Below are 15,327 nucleotides of genomic sequence, written 5' to 3'. Positions count from 1 at the left end.
CTTACTGCAAGTCTGATGGTGGCAAATTCTATGTGCTATCCATGACACTGGTGTACAGAGTAATCCAGCAGGCCTGAAAAGCTACAGCTACTTTTACAACAGCCAAGTCAGAGACAGGCAAGGCCAATTTTCATGCATGGAAATGACATGAATACCAACTCACTGTAGTCATCAAGTTTCATTTCTCTAAGTTTTACCTGGTGCTAGCACAGGAGCCCGTGGTCTTTTGCCGTGTGCTCCGCCGTAAACTGGGGAGCTCAGCAGGTGGTGATTCACTGCGCTTCTTTGTAGATTTTCTCAGACCTATGCAATATGTAAAGCATTGAGACTAAATCAGTCTTTAAATACACAGCAGTTCTACAAAGAAATTAAACTTTTGTGTATAGGAAACCTCCGTGTAGAAGAACAACTTCTACGTAAGAGCCACAATAAGCCCACATCAATTTTAGTCAGCCTACATTGATCTGCTATACTAGTAAAAGAAAAGTTCAGACATTTACTTTTACTCATTGCCTTAAGTAATACTAAACTCCAAGTTTTTATGTAGGCACCTTTTAGTAAACTATATTCCACAGCTACAGATCATCTTTCTCATGCTAAACAGGTATCACATTATGGGATATAAGTGTATTATTTCTACATTCCAACATTTAAAGGAAGATGCTTTAGCCTTAAACAGAGAAAGAAGAAACTATATTTCAAGAGGGAAGGCAGTAGCAGTTGCAATCTCAAATTTTAGTCCATTTTACTCACACTAATCTGGCTAAAAAATAACTGCCTTCAATCAGAACCATGCTCTCCTCCAGGAGTCAAGCACTGTCAGTGCTGAGATCCATCCCATGTATTATTTGTGTTCCTATTTCAACTACAGCCCTTCAGCCCCTCTTACTATCATAAGGCCACCCTTGATGCAAATAAGCAAGCACATCCTCATGGCTTTGGTAAAGGAGTTCCAGTGTTAATTAACAAGCATTTTCACTGTTGAAAAGTGACCCAATTGATAAAAATTTGCTCTAGGCAACAAAGCCATTGTTCTGGTAACATCCCACCACAGAACCAGGTTAAATACGCGAAACCCCCATGCAATATAACATTCTCAGATGATTCTCAGCAGGCTCAGTATCAGGTTGAAATATCCAATGGCAGCTTCCAAAGCACAAAATTGATAATTCAGGGTAAAAAATCAAAATTTTTTATCAGGCCCAGTTTGACATTGCAGTGACCCCATCCACACACCTCCACAATAAATAAATATAATAGAAGAGAACATTGTAACATTGAATTCAGACATCTTATTACTAGAACAGATGTAAATTGTTCTGAAAAGTAAGTTAGATCACTGCTCCCTCTTCTGGCAACAAAGCAGAAATAAAACATACTTAAACACGCAATGCATTTGAGTTCAGAATGAGTTATCAAACTCATCTGAACTCAAATATGAGTTCAGCTAGTTATCAAACTTGCTCCTATTTCCTTAATCCTAGAACATTCCAGGAATGCAGAGCTGTGGCACTGAGGGATGAAATGATAACTATGCAGCGTCTGACTAGATATTTAAGAGAAAAGGAAAAGTGATCTATAAAACTACTACTGATTGGCCAATAGCATGTCCTTTCAAACACCACAGCATATTTGACCCAGAAACACAAGTGCTGTGTGCAGTTAAGGTCTATGCAAATGAAGGTTAACATGATATTAATGTATTTACCACACACTTGGCTTAGCAACTCAAGAAATTTGGCAACCTTAAGAAAATGTTCTGTAATTAAAAGCCACCAAGCACTGAACTGAAGCAGGCCAGACACTTGAATTTCCACATGGTCTGTACTACAGAACATTTGTAACTTTTTTGAATATTCCAAAAGTAGTGACATTTTTACTACATGTGCTTTGAAACCAAAACTCTAAGCTGAAGTTACCACTACACAATGACTCAAACCTTACTTACATATAGTATATGTAATACTGGGGGTGAGAACAGGTCAGGTACTACAGGAGAAAACACGTCAGAAGGTTGAGATACAAGACAAAACGCATTTGAAATGGTTGCAGCAGAATCCCATGCCATAGCTACACTTCTCAAGTACTCAGAAGTACAATGATACATCAACATTTCCCTCAGAGCTGGTTGTATTTTACACTAGAAAATGCATTCTTCAACTAGCACTAGGTTGAAGTGTACTACTCCACAGGTAAAGTGTGTTTGCCCCACTGAATTCAGAGATATGCTTTCTCATATAACACATATGGAAAACTAGGTTATTCAGTACCTGTAACACTATGGTGAAATTCTAAGTGAAATGCACTTTTGCTTTGCATTAGAAGAATAAAATAATCACCATGATAGAGTTCACTGAAAAGGCACCTTTTCATCCTTTATGTCACCACACCATTTAATACTTCAAATCTGTGGGCAGTCATTTTCAAGTGTCAAACTTAAGTTAGGTAACTTCACATTAGCTTAGTAACAGGCTACTGATGAGACACCACGCATCCACTGTAAATGAAGGTTGACTTAGCTTGTATCAAAACAGGATTTCTGCTAAGGGCAAGAGTTTCACAGAGCAGCAGAGCCAGCTTAACAGCTTACTGTTGTTTAAAAGTATGGCCCGTCCATCTCTTATTTTCCCCAAATCAATCCCAAGATGTATTTAGTACACGTCTGACACACACTTTCTTGTTTTAGTATTCTGCCAGTTTAGTGAGCTGAGCTTGCTTAAGGGTCAGATGAGCACATACACCATCAAGCAGTAGGGCAAAAATGTAATAAATTAGGTTGTCCTTTTCCATAAGTGGCATTAAAAAAATTAGCTGAGCCATCTCTTTAAACTGAACTACTTCAGAGGGTTGTAGAGAAGTTACCCACTTACTGCTTGGTGGGTGAATTGCAGAATACATCACACCGTGAGCATCCAGAAACACTGAGCACATTTTCTTCTGCTGCTCAACAATGTTCTACTTGCCAGATGATCTTCCTACGTTTTTCTTTTCCCAAGTCTTTACTTTTCTGTCTCTGAGCATCTACCAGGGTACAACTGAGCTTCCATCTCTATTTATTTTAAAGGCTAAGAGAGAAAGCAAAGAAAGTCTTCTCACAGCATGTTCCCTTCCTGCTGTTCAATGCCACTCTGCCCTTAAGAAGCCTTCTTAATCAACTTTAAGTCAATCTTACTCTTACCACCTGCATCTTCTGCAAATCCTTTGAGTCTTCCCAATACCATAACTTGAGGACTGCTAATCCCTACAGACTGAGCCTTCTTCCTTTCACTCACATAGTCATTAAAATTTGGGATAGCCAGCACAGCCTCCAAACTGAAGGTTAGTCCTGTGTCTTTAGGAGTTGTAGGAGGCTGAAAGTGGCAAGTATTCACCAGTAAACAGAGCACAAGCAGTGTTCAGGAAAATGAGATTAAGGATGCCCTGTGTATGCCTGCTGTAGGAAAGCACCAGACACAGACAGATAGCAAGGCCTCTCAGAAGAACTGGCCTTCATCTCCAGAAGCTGTTTATTCAGCACTAGTTCTGCAATACATTGTCACAGACTCACAGGAAGGTTGGGGCTGAAGCAACCTTCAGAGACCATCCAACCCCACTGCTACAGCAGGTTCACTGGTCACATCCAGGCACACTTTGAGTATCACCAGAAAAGCAGACTCCATTGTCTCTCTGGGCAGCCTGTTCTACTGCTCTGCCACCCTCAAAGAGGTTTTTCCTCTTAGTCAGTGGGACTGCCTGTATTCAGTTTGTGTCCTCTGCTGTTTGTCCTGGTGCTGGGCACCACTGAAAAAAAGTCTGGCCTAATCTCTTGACAACCATTCTTGAGGTGTTTGTATGCATTGGTAAGCCATCTTTTCTCCAGGCTAAACAGGCACAGATATATCAGCCTTTCCTCACCAGAGATACTCCAGGTCCCCTCATTACCTTCACTGCACTCCACTGGACCTTTTCAGTAGTTTCTTGTCTTCCTTGAAGTGGGGAGACCAGAACTGGACACAGCACTCCAGGTGAGGCCTCACCAAGGCAGAGTAGAGGAACAGGATCAACTTCATTGACCTGTCAGAAGTGCTCTTCCTAACGCATCCCAGAATTTTGTTTGCATTCTTAGCCACAAGAGCTCACTGCTGGCTCATGCACCACCTGTTCTCCACCAGGGCCCCCAGGTCCTTCTCCCCAGAGCCACTTTTCAGCAGGTCAGCTCCTAACCTGCACTGATGTGTGACCCTGCACGTGCCTTTGAACTTCATTAGGTTCCTCTCCACCCAACTCTGCAGCTTCTCCAGGTTTAGTTGAAGGGCAGCCCAGCCTCTGGTGTACCAACCACACCTCTGACTTTTGTATCTTCAGACTTGCTGATGGCACACTCTGTCCCCCTTATCCAGGTCATTGATGAACCAGCCAAACAGGACTAAACCAAATATTGACTCACTGCCAGCTACAGGCCTCCAACTGGACACTGTGTGCTGATCACAACCTCTGAACTCCCTTCAGTCAGTTCTCCACCCAGTCCATTGTCATTCACTTCACCCACACTTCCTGAGCTACGAGGATGCTACAGGAGACAGAGTCAAAAGCCTTGCTGAATTTAAGACAGACAACATCCACTGCTCTCCCTTCATCTATCCACTCAGCCAGCCATTCAATCGCTGTGGTATTCACATGCCCTCTGAACAGAGAGAAGCTCTGAGACAAGCAGAGAAGAAGGAAAACACAATTCTTATCTTGCTTGCTGTGCCTGTGTTGTGCTAAAGTAGAATGCAATATGGAGATTGTTTACCCAAAGTGAGGATGTTTTGTTCCCTTGGCCTATCAGGGCCAAGAAGTGTGAATGTGTGGGACTGTCATGGGACAGTCACCAGAGAATCAGAAATGAGTGCAGTTCTGTGCAGTTGTGAGCAAGAGTGAGTGCCTGGCAGATTCAGTTTAGATAAAATATACATTGTGTAGTATAATAAAGTAATTCATTAGCCTTCTGATGATCGAGTCAGATGCATCATTCTCTCTCAAATCAAAGATTTACAATAAATCACCGCAGACTATCAGACTAGTTAAGCATTACTTCCCTCAGCAAATCCATGCTGACTACTACTGATAGCCTTCTTTTACTTCACATGCTTAGAGATGACAATGAAGGATGAGCTCTTCCATCATCTTTCCAGGGATGGAGGTGAGGCTGACCATACTATAGTTCCTAACGTCCTCTTCCTTGCCCTTTCTGAAGTGACACTGGCTTTCCTCAGGCATCTCTGCTGTTCTCCATGACTTTTCAAAGATGATGGACAATGGCTTAGCAGCAACATCTGCCAGCTCCTTCAACACTTGCAGGTGCATCCCATCAGGGCCCATAGATTTGTGGGTGTCAAGTTAACTTAAATGATCTCTAGTCCAAACCCCTCAAAGAAAATCAGGTTTAAGCACCTGGAAAAACTTCAGAATTAAAGTAGAAGCACAGGCTTTCTTATGGCAGACATATATTGCTTATGCCCTGACATCATCCTATTTTGCATGCCAAGCACTCATGTTTATGAGTCAGAAGGAAAATACATTCAAACAGGCTAAACCTGAAATAGTGCAGCCTAACAAATCAAACTAAAATATCTTAACTTCACATTTAAGTGTGTTTACTTGTCAGCCTTTTTTTAAGGAAGATTTTGTTGTGCGAAAGAAAAGTTCTGAATCCAGCTGTACTGCAATCACTTAGGTCTTAACATATTACTCAAGTCAAAACAAAGTTAGACAAACTTTCACAGTTCATAACCTAGAAAGCCCTTCATGTGCAGTTTAGAAAGGCAATCAGGAGTGATTTAATTGTGAGGACTGGAATTTTAGTCTTCAGATTGGCTCCTGTGTGAGGCTGTTCTTCTCACCAGTTGAGATAAGGTAAAAAGCGCTGTAGCAGGGGAAGGCAAGACAGCCTCCTGTTCTTGTAATATTCCACAATTACCCTCCCTCAGTACCAACCCAGACATCCCCAGCTCTTATTAAAGCCCCACACAGCCTGTCACCACAATTAAACAAAGGATCTCCAAGCTTACTGTCTGCCATCTTACTGCCTCAATCCCAAATCCACAATTCCAAGGCTCTAACTACATCACCCAAACCAGCACTGTACCCACACTCCCAAATAAACTGATTCAGAGCTATTTTCTGACTCTTTTCTCCCTCACCTCTGCCAAATCCCTCAAAGGAAGGTGTTACATACCATTCACACTCCATCTTTATGTTCACATGGCTTTTCAGTGCATACACCAATAACCTCCCTAAACCCCAAATCTCCTAGTATCAGCTAGAGACTTCCCAGGCAGGGACAGCTATCCTAAGTTAGCCTGCTCTTAGCACTGTCCCAGCCATGGCTGCCAGCATCTTCCTACTTAGGGGCCACAAGACAATACAGAAAGGACAGTAAAGATTTCCCCAATAATGGAAACATAATTGAGCTTGATTTTATATTGTTACATAATCAGTAACATGACCCAATTTGCAACGTTTAAAAAGCCTCTCCAACATATATGGCCTGAAAGAGATGTGAAAATAGTCAAGTCACAAGAACAAAATGAGAAACTTGCTTTCTTCCTCTCTCCCCCTTTCCCCCATGAAGAAATATTCAACTACTCAAACAGATGTAAAGAACTTCAGTGTAACCTGGTTTTATTCCAACATATATATTTTATATATGTTTATATTCTAACATATTCTTTAGTTGTTATTCAGTGATGTCACTGCCCTGTTATGGAGAATGCTGTGTAGAGCTTAAAACTCTGAAAGTCACCTGGGCTGGATTTAACACCTATTTAGCAATCCAGGAGGACTGGACAAGAAACCTCAGGGTACTCTCCTCATTCTCCTTCAGCATGTGAAAAACTGCAAAGATGGCAACCATGTTTCTCCTCATTCTTCTCTTCAGAAGAGTAAGTCAGATCAGCTGCTCTTATTTTTCATTCAAAGATCACAACCCCTAACAATGATTCTTGCACTCCTCAAACTGCATCATCTCCAGAAAATAACAGCATTGCATTTATATAGACAGGACTTACCAGATGGGGCTTAGAGAACCTGGTGTAGTGGAAGGTGGCCCTGCCTGTGGCAGGGGGTTTGGAATCTAAGATCCCTTTCAACCAAACTATTCTATGATTTCATGTCAGCCTGAATAACGCCCCCTCTCCTCTCACTTATTTTCCTAGAGCCACTTCCGCCTACAATTTTCCTGACGTTATTGCAGTTATGTTTGCTTTTTTGTTTATCTCCCACTAATTCTATAAGCCCTGTTTCAGACTTCTCCAAACACGTTTCATAACATATACACCTATAAAAACCTATCAAGTTTAAGCTTTTTGTTTCTACACAGAATTACTATGACTTCTGAGGATTTGTTTCCAGGTAGAAGGGTGTACCCCTCAATTTTATCTAGATCCCTCTTTGTCTTCCTGATTTACAAAGCCTCACTCAAAGAGTGTTAATATTCATGTGAGACGTCACTTTCTTGTGCTCCCTTATCCTCTAAGGTTACTGGTCTGCTACAGAAAACAAATTTGAACTTACCCATTCTTTCTCAAAAACCTACCCTAATGGTTTATATTTTTTCATATTTTCGTGACAATTCTCAGCATCATGCAAAATGTGTATTTTGTATAAATGTGTATTTAAAATACTTCAAATTTTTCCAAGTAGTTTGAAAGTATATGTCACACACATTTTCTCTTTTTTAAAAAGACTAAGGTAACAGTAGTTATTATTGATTCCTAGATCACCTCAACCTGTTGTCAGAGAGCACTATTTGAAAGGCTGAGTCTATTTGAAAATATCATAGTTTAAGACTTCTGTTCTAGGTTGGACTCTTACAGTGATATATGGTGATCAACGATATTTACTGGAGTATGTTTTGCTGCAATCCGCAGTAAAGAGGCATTAGACATTTTAGACTTCCTACTATCACCTGTTAGTACTTTTCCCCTCCCTCAAATAGAAATGTTATTATCTACAGAAAATAATTTGGTTCTTCACCACATGTAGAAGCATCTCTCACCATGCTTGGTTCCCCTTAGCAGTGACATTTTATACATACACTTGGTTTTGTCACATATACTTGAGCATCTTCTAGTAAAAAACCTTTAGCTCTCCTGTGACCTGAAAGTTAAGTCATAGTAGTCATAGTATCTTTCTCAGTTCAATCTTTGCAGTAACAGTTTAGGCTCACATTCTCAATGCTGTTTCTCAAGGTACACAAGACATACGCACACAACCCTTTACATTGTACTATTCCACCTTTCCCCTTCTCACTCCTTCAAGAATTTTTCTAACTTATCACATGAATTACTCTCTGCATTCATCTTCTTGTTCACTTGCTGGAGGTAAATTCGTTCTCCTTCCTTTTGCCTTTATTCATTGCCTATAGCCTGCCTTATCTCAGAACCTGTTGGTCACTCCCATTGGTCCCTGACTTCTACTCAGTTCCCTCTCCTTCCACCCTGTACAAATTCTGAGTTTTGATTCTGGAACTCATCACCCGGTAGCCTTGAATCACAGAGCAGGTAGGGGAAAAAAAAACCTTTGCTGTAAAGCAAATAACTCCTCTCTCCTTCCCAAATGCCATTCTTCATCTGTTGAGTTAGGTCATTCCAGAATCAATACTCCAGTCATGCACACTAGCCAAAACACACCTGTAAATTTCATTGACCTGTGCTGATTATACAGAAAGACAGCCAGCTGCTTTTGATTATTTCATCTATTTCCAGCATTAGTATTAGCTATGGATGTGTCCCCATTCAGACAAGCCACTTGTGATCATGCCTAAGTAAAGGAACAACAGTCAGCAAGCTTAGGAATCCAACCTCTTACATCAAGTTCTAGAGAATGCATGCAGTAAATAAATCATTCAGTACACAAAGACAGTAAAACACATTTTTTAAAAAAAATTGTTCAAGACAACAGAGCTACAAGCATATCTGCATACTAGCAAGCAGGTGCTCTGCTCGGGAACAGCCTGCATTTCTCAGTGATTATGTTCAGGAACAGTAGCTGTTATTCAAACTCAGCACCAGAGAGAAGCCATACTTTGTAAGAACAACTTAGAAAATAAAGTGACTAATTCCCCCAGCACTACATACAGCAGGTTTACAAGACTACAGTTTTTAAATGTCAGATTCTCACAACAAGGAAAAAACAGGGAAGTCAGTCTCAAAGGAGGTACCACATATGACCTATTTGCTTCCCAGCATTTATCATTCCCACTTCCAAACAGAATTTATGCCCCCATCACAACATTCAATTATTTTGCATGTATTTTTAAAATTTATTTGTTAGACACAGAAGCAACTTAAATTCACAGAACACTGACTGAACTTACACTGTCTGCTTTAGCTGTCAATAATTTCAGTCACAGCTTTACTTAACTCAGCAGAACATACAAAAAATTATTTTTTCTAGGAAGATCACAAGCAGCTCGAAAAAGCAGAAGTATTTGTTTAAAAAACTTGATTTTAAAACATATGTGTTTATTCTTCCAGAAAAGAATGACTTACTTGCTAGCTTAGCCTGTAGTCCTGAAGGTCCAGGTTTTGATGTCTCTGACTTGGAAGAGCCTGGTAGAGACAGTTTTGTTTTAGGGAGACTGACTTTGGGGCTAAATCGAGCAGCCCAGTCAAACTTTGAAGAGCCACCTGTTTTACTTGGTTCTTTGTCCCTGCTACTCCTTCTTGGACTGGGGCTGGATGCAGAGCGGGAACGTCTAGCCTTACTCTGGTCCTTTCCCTGTTTCACTCTGGCACCCTGAGGAACAGTAGAAGAAGCAGAGGCAACAGCAGAAGAGGAGGAGGAGGTGGAAGCTGAAGAAGAAGAATCGGTGATGGTGCTACACCCAGCTTTGGCTGAGGTCACCGATTTTGAAGCCAGCTTGGAGACTTTTGCTGACTTTTCTTCAGTGCCAGTTGATTCAACTGATGACCCACTCTCTATACAAGACAGATTCTCTGTCCTTTTCCTTTTCTGACTTCGGGAGCTACCAGCAGCTCCACCCTTTCTGGTGTGAGCCTTGCTTGTTGATGGCAATTGTGTAGGCTTGGGCTGCTCTTGGTCTGAGTGTCTTCTCTTAGATTTAGTATGTGGCTTGTTAGTTTCTGAGGAAGTTTCAGTGTGTTGAAGTGCTTTGGGTTTTTTAGCAGAGCTAGGAGAATTGGTCCTCCTGTAATCTGGACTAGCACTGCGTTTAACTCCTCGAGAATTGTCTTTCTTAGGCACTTGCCCCGTTTTTTGCTTTTCTGAAGTATTGACTCTCTCTGGATCTTCTTGTTGTGGTATTAAAACAGCAGATGAACTACAGCCTCTGTAGAAGTAAGCAGGAAGAGCATTAGAGTTAACTCAAGAAGCCTCACAGTTTGTAAGAATTTTGCATGATAAATGTCATCATTGTCTAATAATAAAGGAAAACTGCATGTAAGAAACACTGTTCAGTTTACACTGAAGCAAACAAAAACCCCCACATGCTTGGATGCAAAGTCACACTGCACATATCGTCTAGCATAAAACCTAAGTATATTGCAAAATAAAAGCACAATACGCCACTTTTTTTTGAAAAAGCAAATTTAACTTGAATAGATTTTACTTTATATATATATATATATATGTCAAACTGATTAAAACCAAACAAAAAAAAATCAAGCCATGAAGCTATTAACTGAATGTTTGAGAATATAAGTTCCACAAGAGAGTAAGGAGTGTTCAGTAATGCATAACTAGTCATAACTGGACTCCAGTTCAAGAAAGCCTCTTAAAGGATAGTTTCTCATCAATCTTGAAATTGATGTAGTGAATCACATACAAAACTGGCAAAATTCTCTTCTCTGTAAGAGAAAACTGTTCCAGTGTGTATATAGCAGAAGCATACAAAGAGGAGACAAGCAATACCAAGATTACCCTGTACACAGGACTACAGGCCTTTATATTATTGTACATTTCAATTCATACTGGACATTGCTCTAAACTCCTTGGGCAATCTTCCCCCAACATGAAGCACAAGAAGGGGAGAAACACCTTGCAAGTATTCCAGGACTAGTTATGCAGAAATTGTTTCCTCCCCATCACTGATGGAATGCTCATAGTTGGTGAATTAGAAAAAGAAAACACAAACAGAACTAGTGAATGCAATACCTAGATTAGTTAAACATCCATTAGTCATACGTTTTATTAGAACTCTGTGTAACTCAATAATTACACAAGTTTTTCAAGTGCAGATAACACTGGTTAACATATGAATATGAAGCACAATTACCTTTTAGAAAAGTGTCCCTTGGACTGCTCAGAAGCAGTATTAGACTGCACTTTGGGTGTCTTTGAAATAGATTTTCTACTCTCAGGAGGGCTATGTGCCTTATGCTTTGCCTGCCCTAAATGTGACCTGTCAGCAGAAAGTCAAAACAGAAAGCTATCAGGATTTCAAGATACAGATACAGATAGGTGGAATATTGTCTATTTTTGCAGCATTTACACATATTTATTTACAGCTACCAATTTTTCCATATTAGCCCCTAATATTAAAGCAGCATTCCAAAAGAACCATCCAATGCAGTTACAAATCACTACCAGTGTAACTGTTTTGCAAAGCACACAATTATTTAGTCATTTTAAATGAATAAAACATCTTCTTACATCTGAGTTTTGTAGATAAGTTCAGATCTTTTTAGTGTGCAAGATTACTGAATTATTCACTTAATCATTAACCTAGCAGAGTAAAGCACAAGACTAGAGCATCTATCAAAGATCTCTTCTCAGAAATAGATATATACTCATCTACCTCCAGATTCCAGGCATTAAGTCTATACAGTTATGATTATTTACATCTTTACTCTTCAGTTAAAAAAAAAAACAAAAAAGAACTGCTTAGAATGGGAATGCAACCAGTTCTACTTGGTAGGAAAGCTCAACCATAGCAGTTATTTTCTGGCTGCAAGACCTACCAGTTCAAAGGATTGAGAACTGTTTGGTAACAGCTGAAGTAAGAGGAATGAAGAAATGCACACCACCAATGGAAGTAGTCAAATGAGACAGGAAACTTGTGATGTCAGAGACTGGAACGAGTTTCACATAGATAAGCTGTAAGAGGTCTTCTAAGCAGCTTTCAGCTGCATTAAAAAAATGGTTTATTGTATGAGCTCTGACTGAAGGACAAAGATAATACTGTACACCATGGATAAAATTTAAGACTTAAGTTACATCTTCATATATTCCACATTTACTTTGAAAGCCACTCAGAATTACCATCTCCAAGACTCAAAAGAGAATGCTCATCAGCATTTAAAACAGGACAGTATAAATAATTTCTAAGGCAAGAGACATCTCACTTGCACTTCCCTGGATAAAACACAGTTTTTGACTCAGCTGGCACCAGGAAAACCGTACTGCACATAACCTACCTACACAGAAGGCCCAAGAACCACTAAACTTTTGAAAAATCTCAAACTAGTCTAGTATTAATGCTGAAAGAAGCAAAGTTTCAAAGTTAAAGAACTGCTGATTACACAGTCATATGCTACTAACCCAGGCCTGGACAGCTTTAAGTTGAGCTCTGCAAACATCCATGGAGAATGGGGAAGAACGTAGACTTGCAATTTAAGTGTCCTATTCCAACCCATTACCCCAAACATCAAAGTTAACAGACTAAGTGGAACTGGTAAGAGTTCCACAAGCTTGAAAACTAACTTCTTCCAATGAAATGCCAGAAGTCTAGTAGTAAGGCAGAGCTAAGTATACTACTGAACAGAAAGCTCCGCATCCTCTTCAGGATTTCAACACAAACTTGCATCTCAGTAGAAAACAAGTACCAAGTTTAACCATCCAGATAATAACCAAATGCTAATTCACTTGGAGTCAAAACAGTAAAACTTCAATAATATGACTGTTTTTCTTGATAACGTTCCTCCTTCTGCTTTCTTCTGAATTATTCTCATTTAGGCAGTTACTCAGATGAATGCTCATAGACAGTGCATTCAACATTTTCTGTGCCCCATCTAAGAGTGTGACAGTCTGAAAAGATTAAATTAATAGCATCTTCTCCAGACTCCAGTAATTAATTATTATTTATCATACTATAAGAAATAATGTTTACTATCAAAAGCAAGTGAAATAAAACTTTTGAGGTCACAATAGCAAACTCCATCAAGGTAAACTTGGGAATGTTTCAGCTAATCTTGAATATTTGGATTTTCCTTTTCCCAACAAAAGATTAAGGCGTGTAATTTAATTTTCCCCATGAAATGTTTTTATTATGGGAGTAACAGACATTATTACATAATTTGCACTTGGCAGGAATCTCAAGTTTTATGTAAGCTAAACTGATCAGGGTTCATTTATTCTGAAGTACATTTTAAAAGACAACTTTCCTGTAAAGATTTTTGTTTTGCTTTAGATATTCACACAACACAATAACTGAAGAACTTTTCAACTAAAATACCATTAAAACAATAGATGTAAAACACGCACTGAAGAGTTTCCACTTGTTTCTGGCTCCTCCTCTTTCACATTTAAACCCCTCTGATTCTTACAAGTTTTAAAAACGCACTTTCATACCAGCGTCCAATTTGTGTGGACTATTAAAGCTACAGCCATATCCTGGGGATCATGAATACATGCAGAGTATTAGCATTTGCTTTGCTTTCTTTATCATCAAGGTATCAGTACAAATAGCCTTCTGAGCAGAAAGGTTACATCACAAATGGGGAGTCACAACTGAGAATTTTTTTTTTAAACTGCACTCTCACGTCTCACTGGGAGTTTAATCATTCACCTTGCATGAGTTACCAAGAGAAGGCCCACAACACAATAGCAACTGTGCATGCAGCAGCACGTCAGTCACAGGAACATGACATGAACTCTCAGGTTTATACAAGAACACTGAGAATTTGATTACAGGATTAAGGAAAAAACTTTAACCATACATCAACAAGTATCATTGTCCCAATTTATATTTAAGTTGTGACAGCTTACTTAAGGTCTCCTTAAAAAAGTCAACTCACATATGGAAGTAGTTAGAATAGTCTGCAAAGCTCAGAATAAGCAATGCTTGCAGAGCAATCAAGTGCTATAAAAGACATTTGCACAACTGGAAAGCTGATTTTTAAGGTTGTAAGCTACATGTATTTTGGTCTATAAACCAAGGCTTTTTATTTGTAACTCAAGTTCTTCAGTCTTTTCCATTAATATACCATTCATTAAGAACTGTCATTCCAGCAAGAAGTGTTTTGAGAGACCAAGATCCTCATTAATGACAAAATATCACGAGCTAAGTATTTATGAGCTTGCATTCTTCCATTTCCACTCTCAGGGGCACCTCCAGAAAGACTGAGCTCCTGCTGCACCTTCAAGCTGTGTTTTGTAGGGTGTTTTTTTTTGTTTTCCTTCCCTCTCCAAACATAAAGACAGTTTCATAAACAACTCCAAGGCTTCATTCAACTGGGCAAAGCTGTCTGCTGATGCAAATTTTAGTTCAAGGGCAGACACTCAAGTTTAGAGTAACAAATATACAGAAGTTGACAAGATAACCACCATTTAGCTTGTTGTGTTATATAAACAGTATGGTGGAAAATGCCAGCTCTGATCAAAACCATAGTAAGAACCAACTAGAACCTGTTTTCAGAGAGTTACTCTGTGCATATTAAAAAAACCTTCTGAAGTTAGTTAATAAACAAAGTGTTTAATCTAAGTCAGCAGCTGAAAGTGAACTATTAAATGCTTCCAAACAAAGTCTGCAAAAACTATTCTTTTATTTCTGTCAAAAATGAGATTAAGAAAAAGGCAATAGCACAGACGAAAAAAAGCTGTGGAAAAACACCTACTTTCTCTCCTCAGAAATATTTTAAATGTCTTCCCCATCAACTCAAACATCATATTTTGTTTTTTACAGGTCTCATAAGTTCTTACCAGTTAACATACCACCAAGACTGGTCCAAAACCAAATCTCCTGTTTAGAACAAAAGTAATATAACTGACAAAAGCACTCTTTCTGCTTATATCAAAGTCCTACACACAGCCAACAAGGATCTCATTTATCATTTAGCCTTCAATTCCAAATACACAAGAACCTGTATATATTTTATTCCAAACCATTAAACTTGGCTTATAAAGTATCCTACTTTCATACAGAAAAACAGCAGAGCAGTTATTTATGTCAAAGTTATATGCTCCTTAAATACTACTACTCCTAAAGATTACTTAAGACTAATAATATGCAAAAAATAACCACCACTGTCATTTAATGCCACTAATTAAAAAAAATTGCAGCACTGGTAAAGAAAGTTCTAGTACATGGGACCAGTTGCATTACTCTATACCAATACAGTCAAA

At 39.2% G+C, this 15,327-nt stretch overlaps 1 protein-coding gene across 8 annotated transcripts in view; it reads right to left on the bottom strand.

Annotated features, from left to right (window-relative positions):
* The window catches only part of TRIP12 (thyroid hormone receptor interactor 12), a 78,062-nt gene that overhangs the window by 32,875 nt on the left and 29,860 nt on the right, over window positions 1–15,327 (bottom strand). For 5 of the 8 annotated variants that reach the window (XM_050978191.1, XM_050978193.1, XM_050978194.1 and 2 more), the window contains exons 3-5: window positions 11,261–11,386; window positions 9,516–10,315; window positions 198–303 (exon numbers count right to left, since the gene is read on the bottom strand). In XM_050978191.1, coding sequence (XP_050834148.1) covers window positions 198–303; window positions 9,516–10,315; window positions 11,261–11,386 — 1,032 coding nt within the window. The remainder of the gene's footprint in view (window positions 1–197; window positions 304–9,515; window positions 10,316–11,260; window positions 11,387–15,327) is intronic. The other 3 variants (XM_050978195.1, XM_050978197.1, XM_018913031.3) reach the window with 2 other exon arrangements.

The sequence above is a fragment of the Serinus canaria genome, chromosome 9, assembly GCF_022539315.1.
Source record: "Serinus canaria isolate serCan28SL12 chromosome 9, serCan2020, whole genome shotgun sequence".
In the NCBI taxonomy this organism is placed as follows: Eukaryota; Metazoa; Chordata; class Aves; order Passeriformes; family Fringillidae; genus Serinus; species Serinus canaria.
The sequence above is the reverse complement of the archived record's forward strand: the minus strand, read 5'-3'. Positions and strand labels throughout refer to the sequence as shown.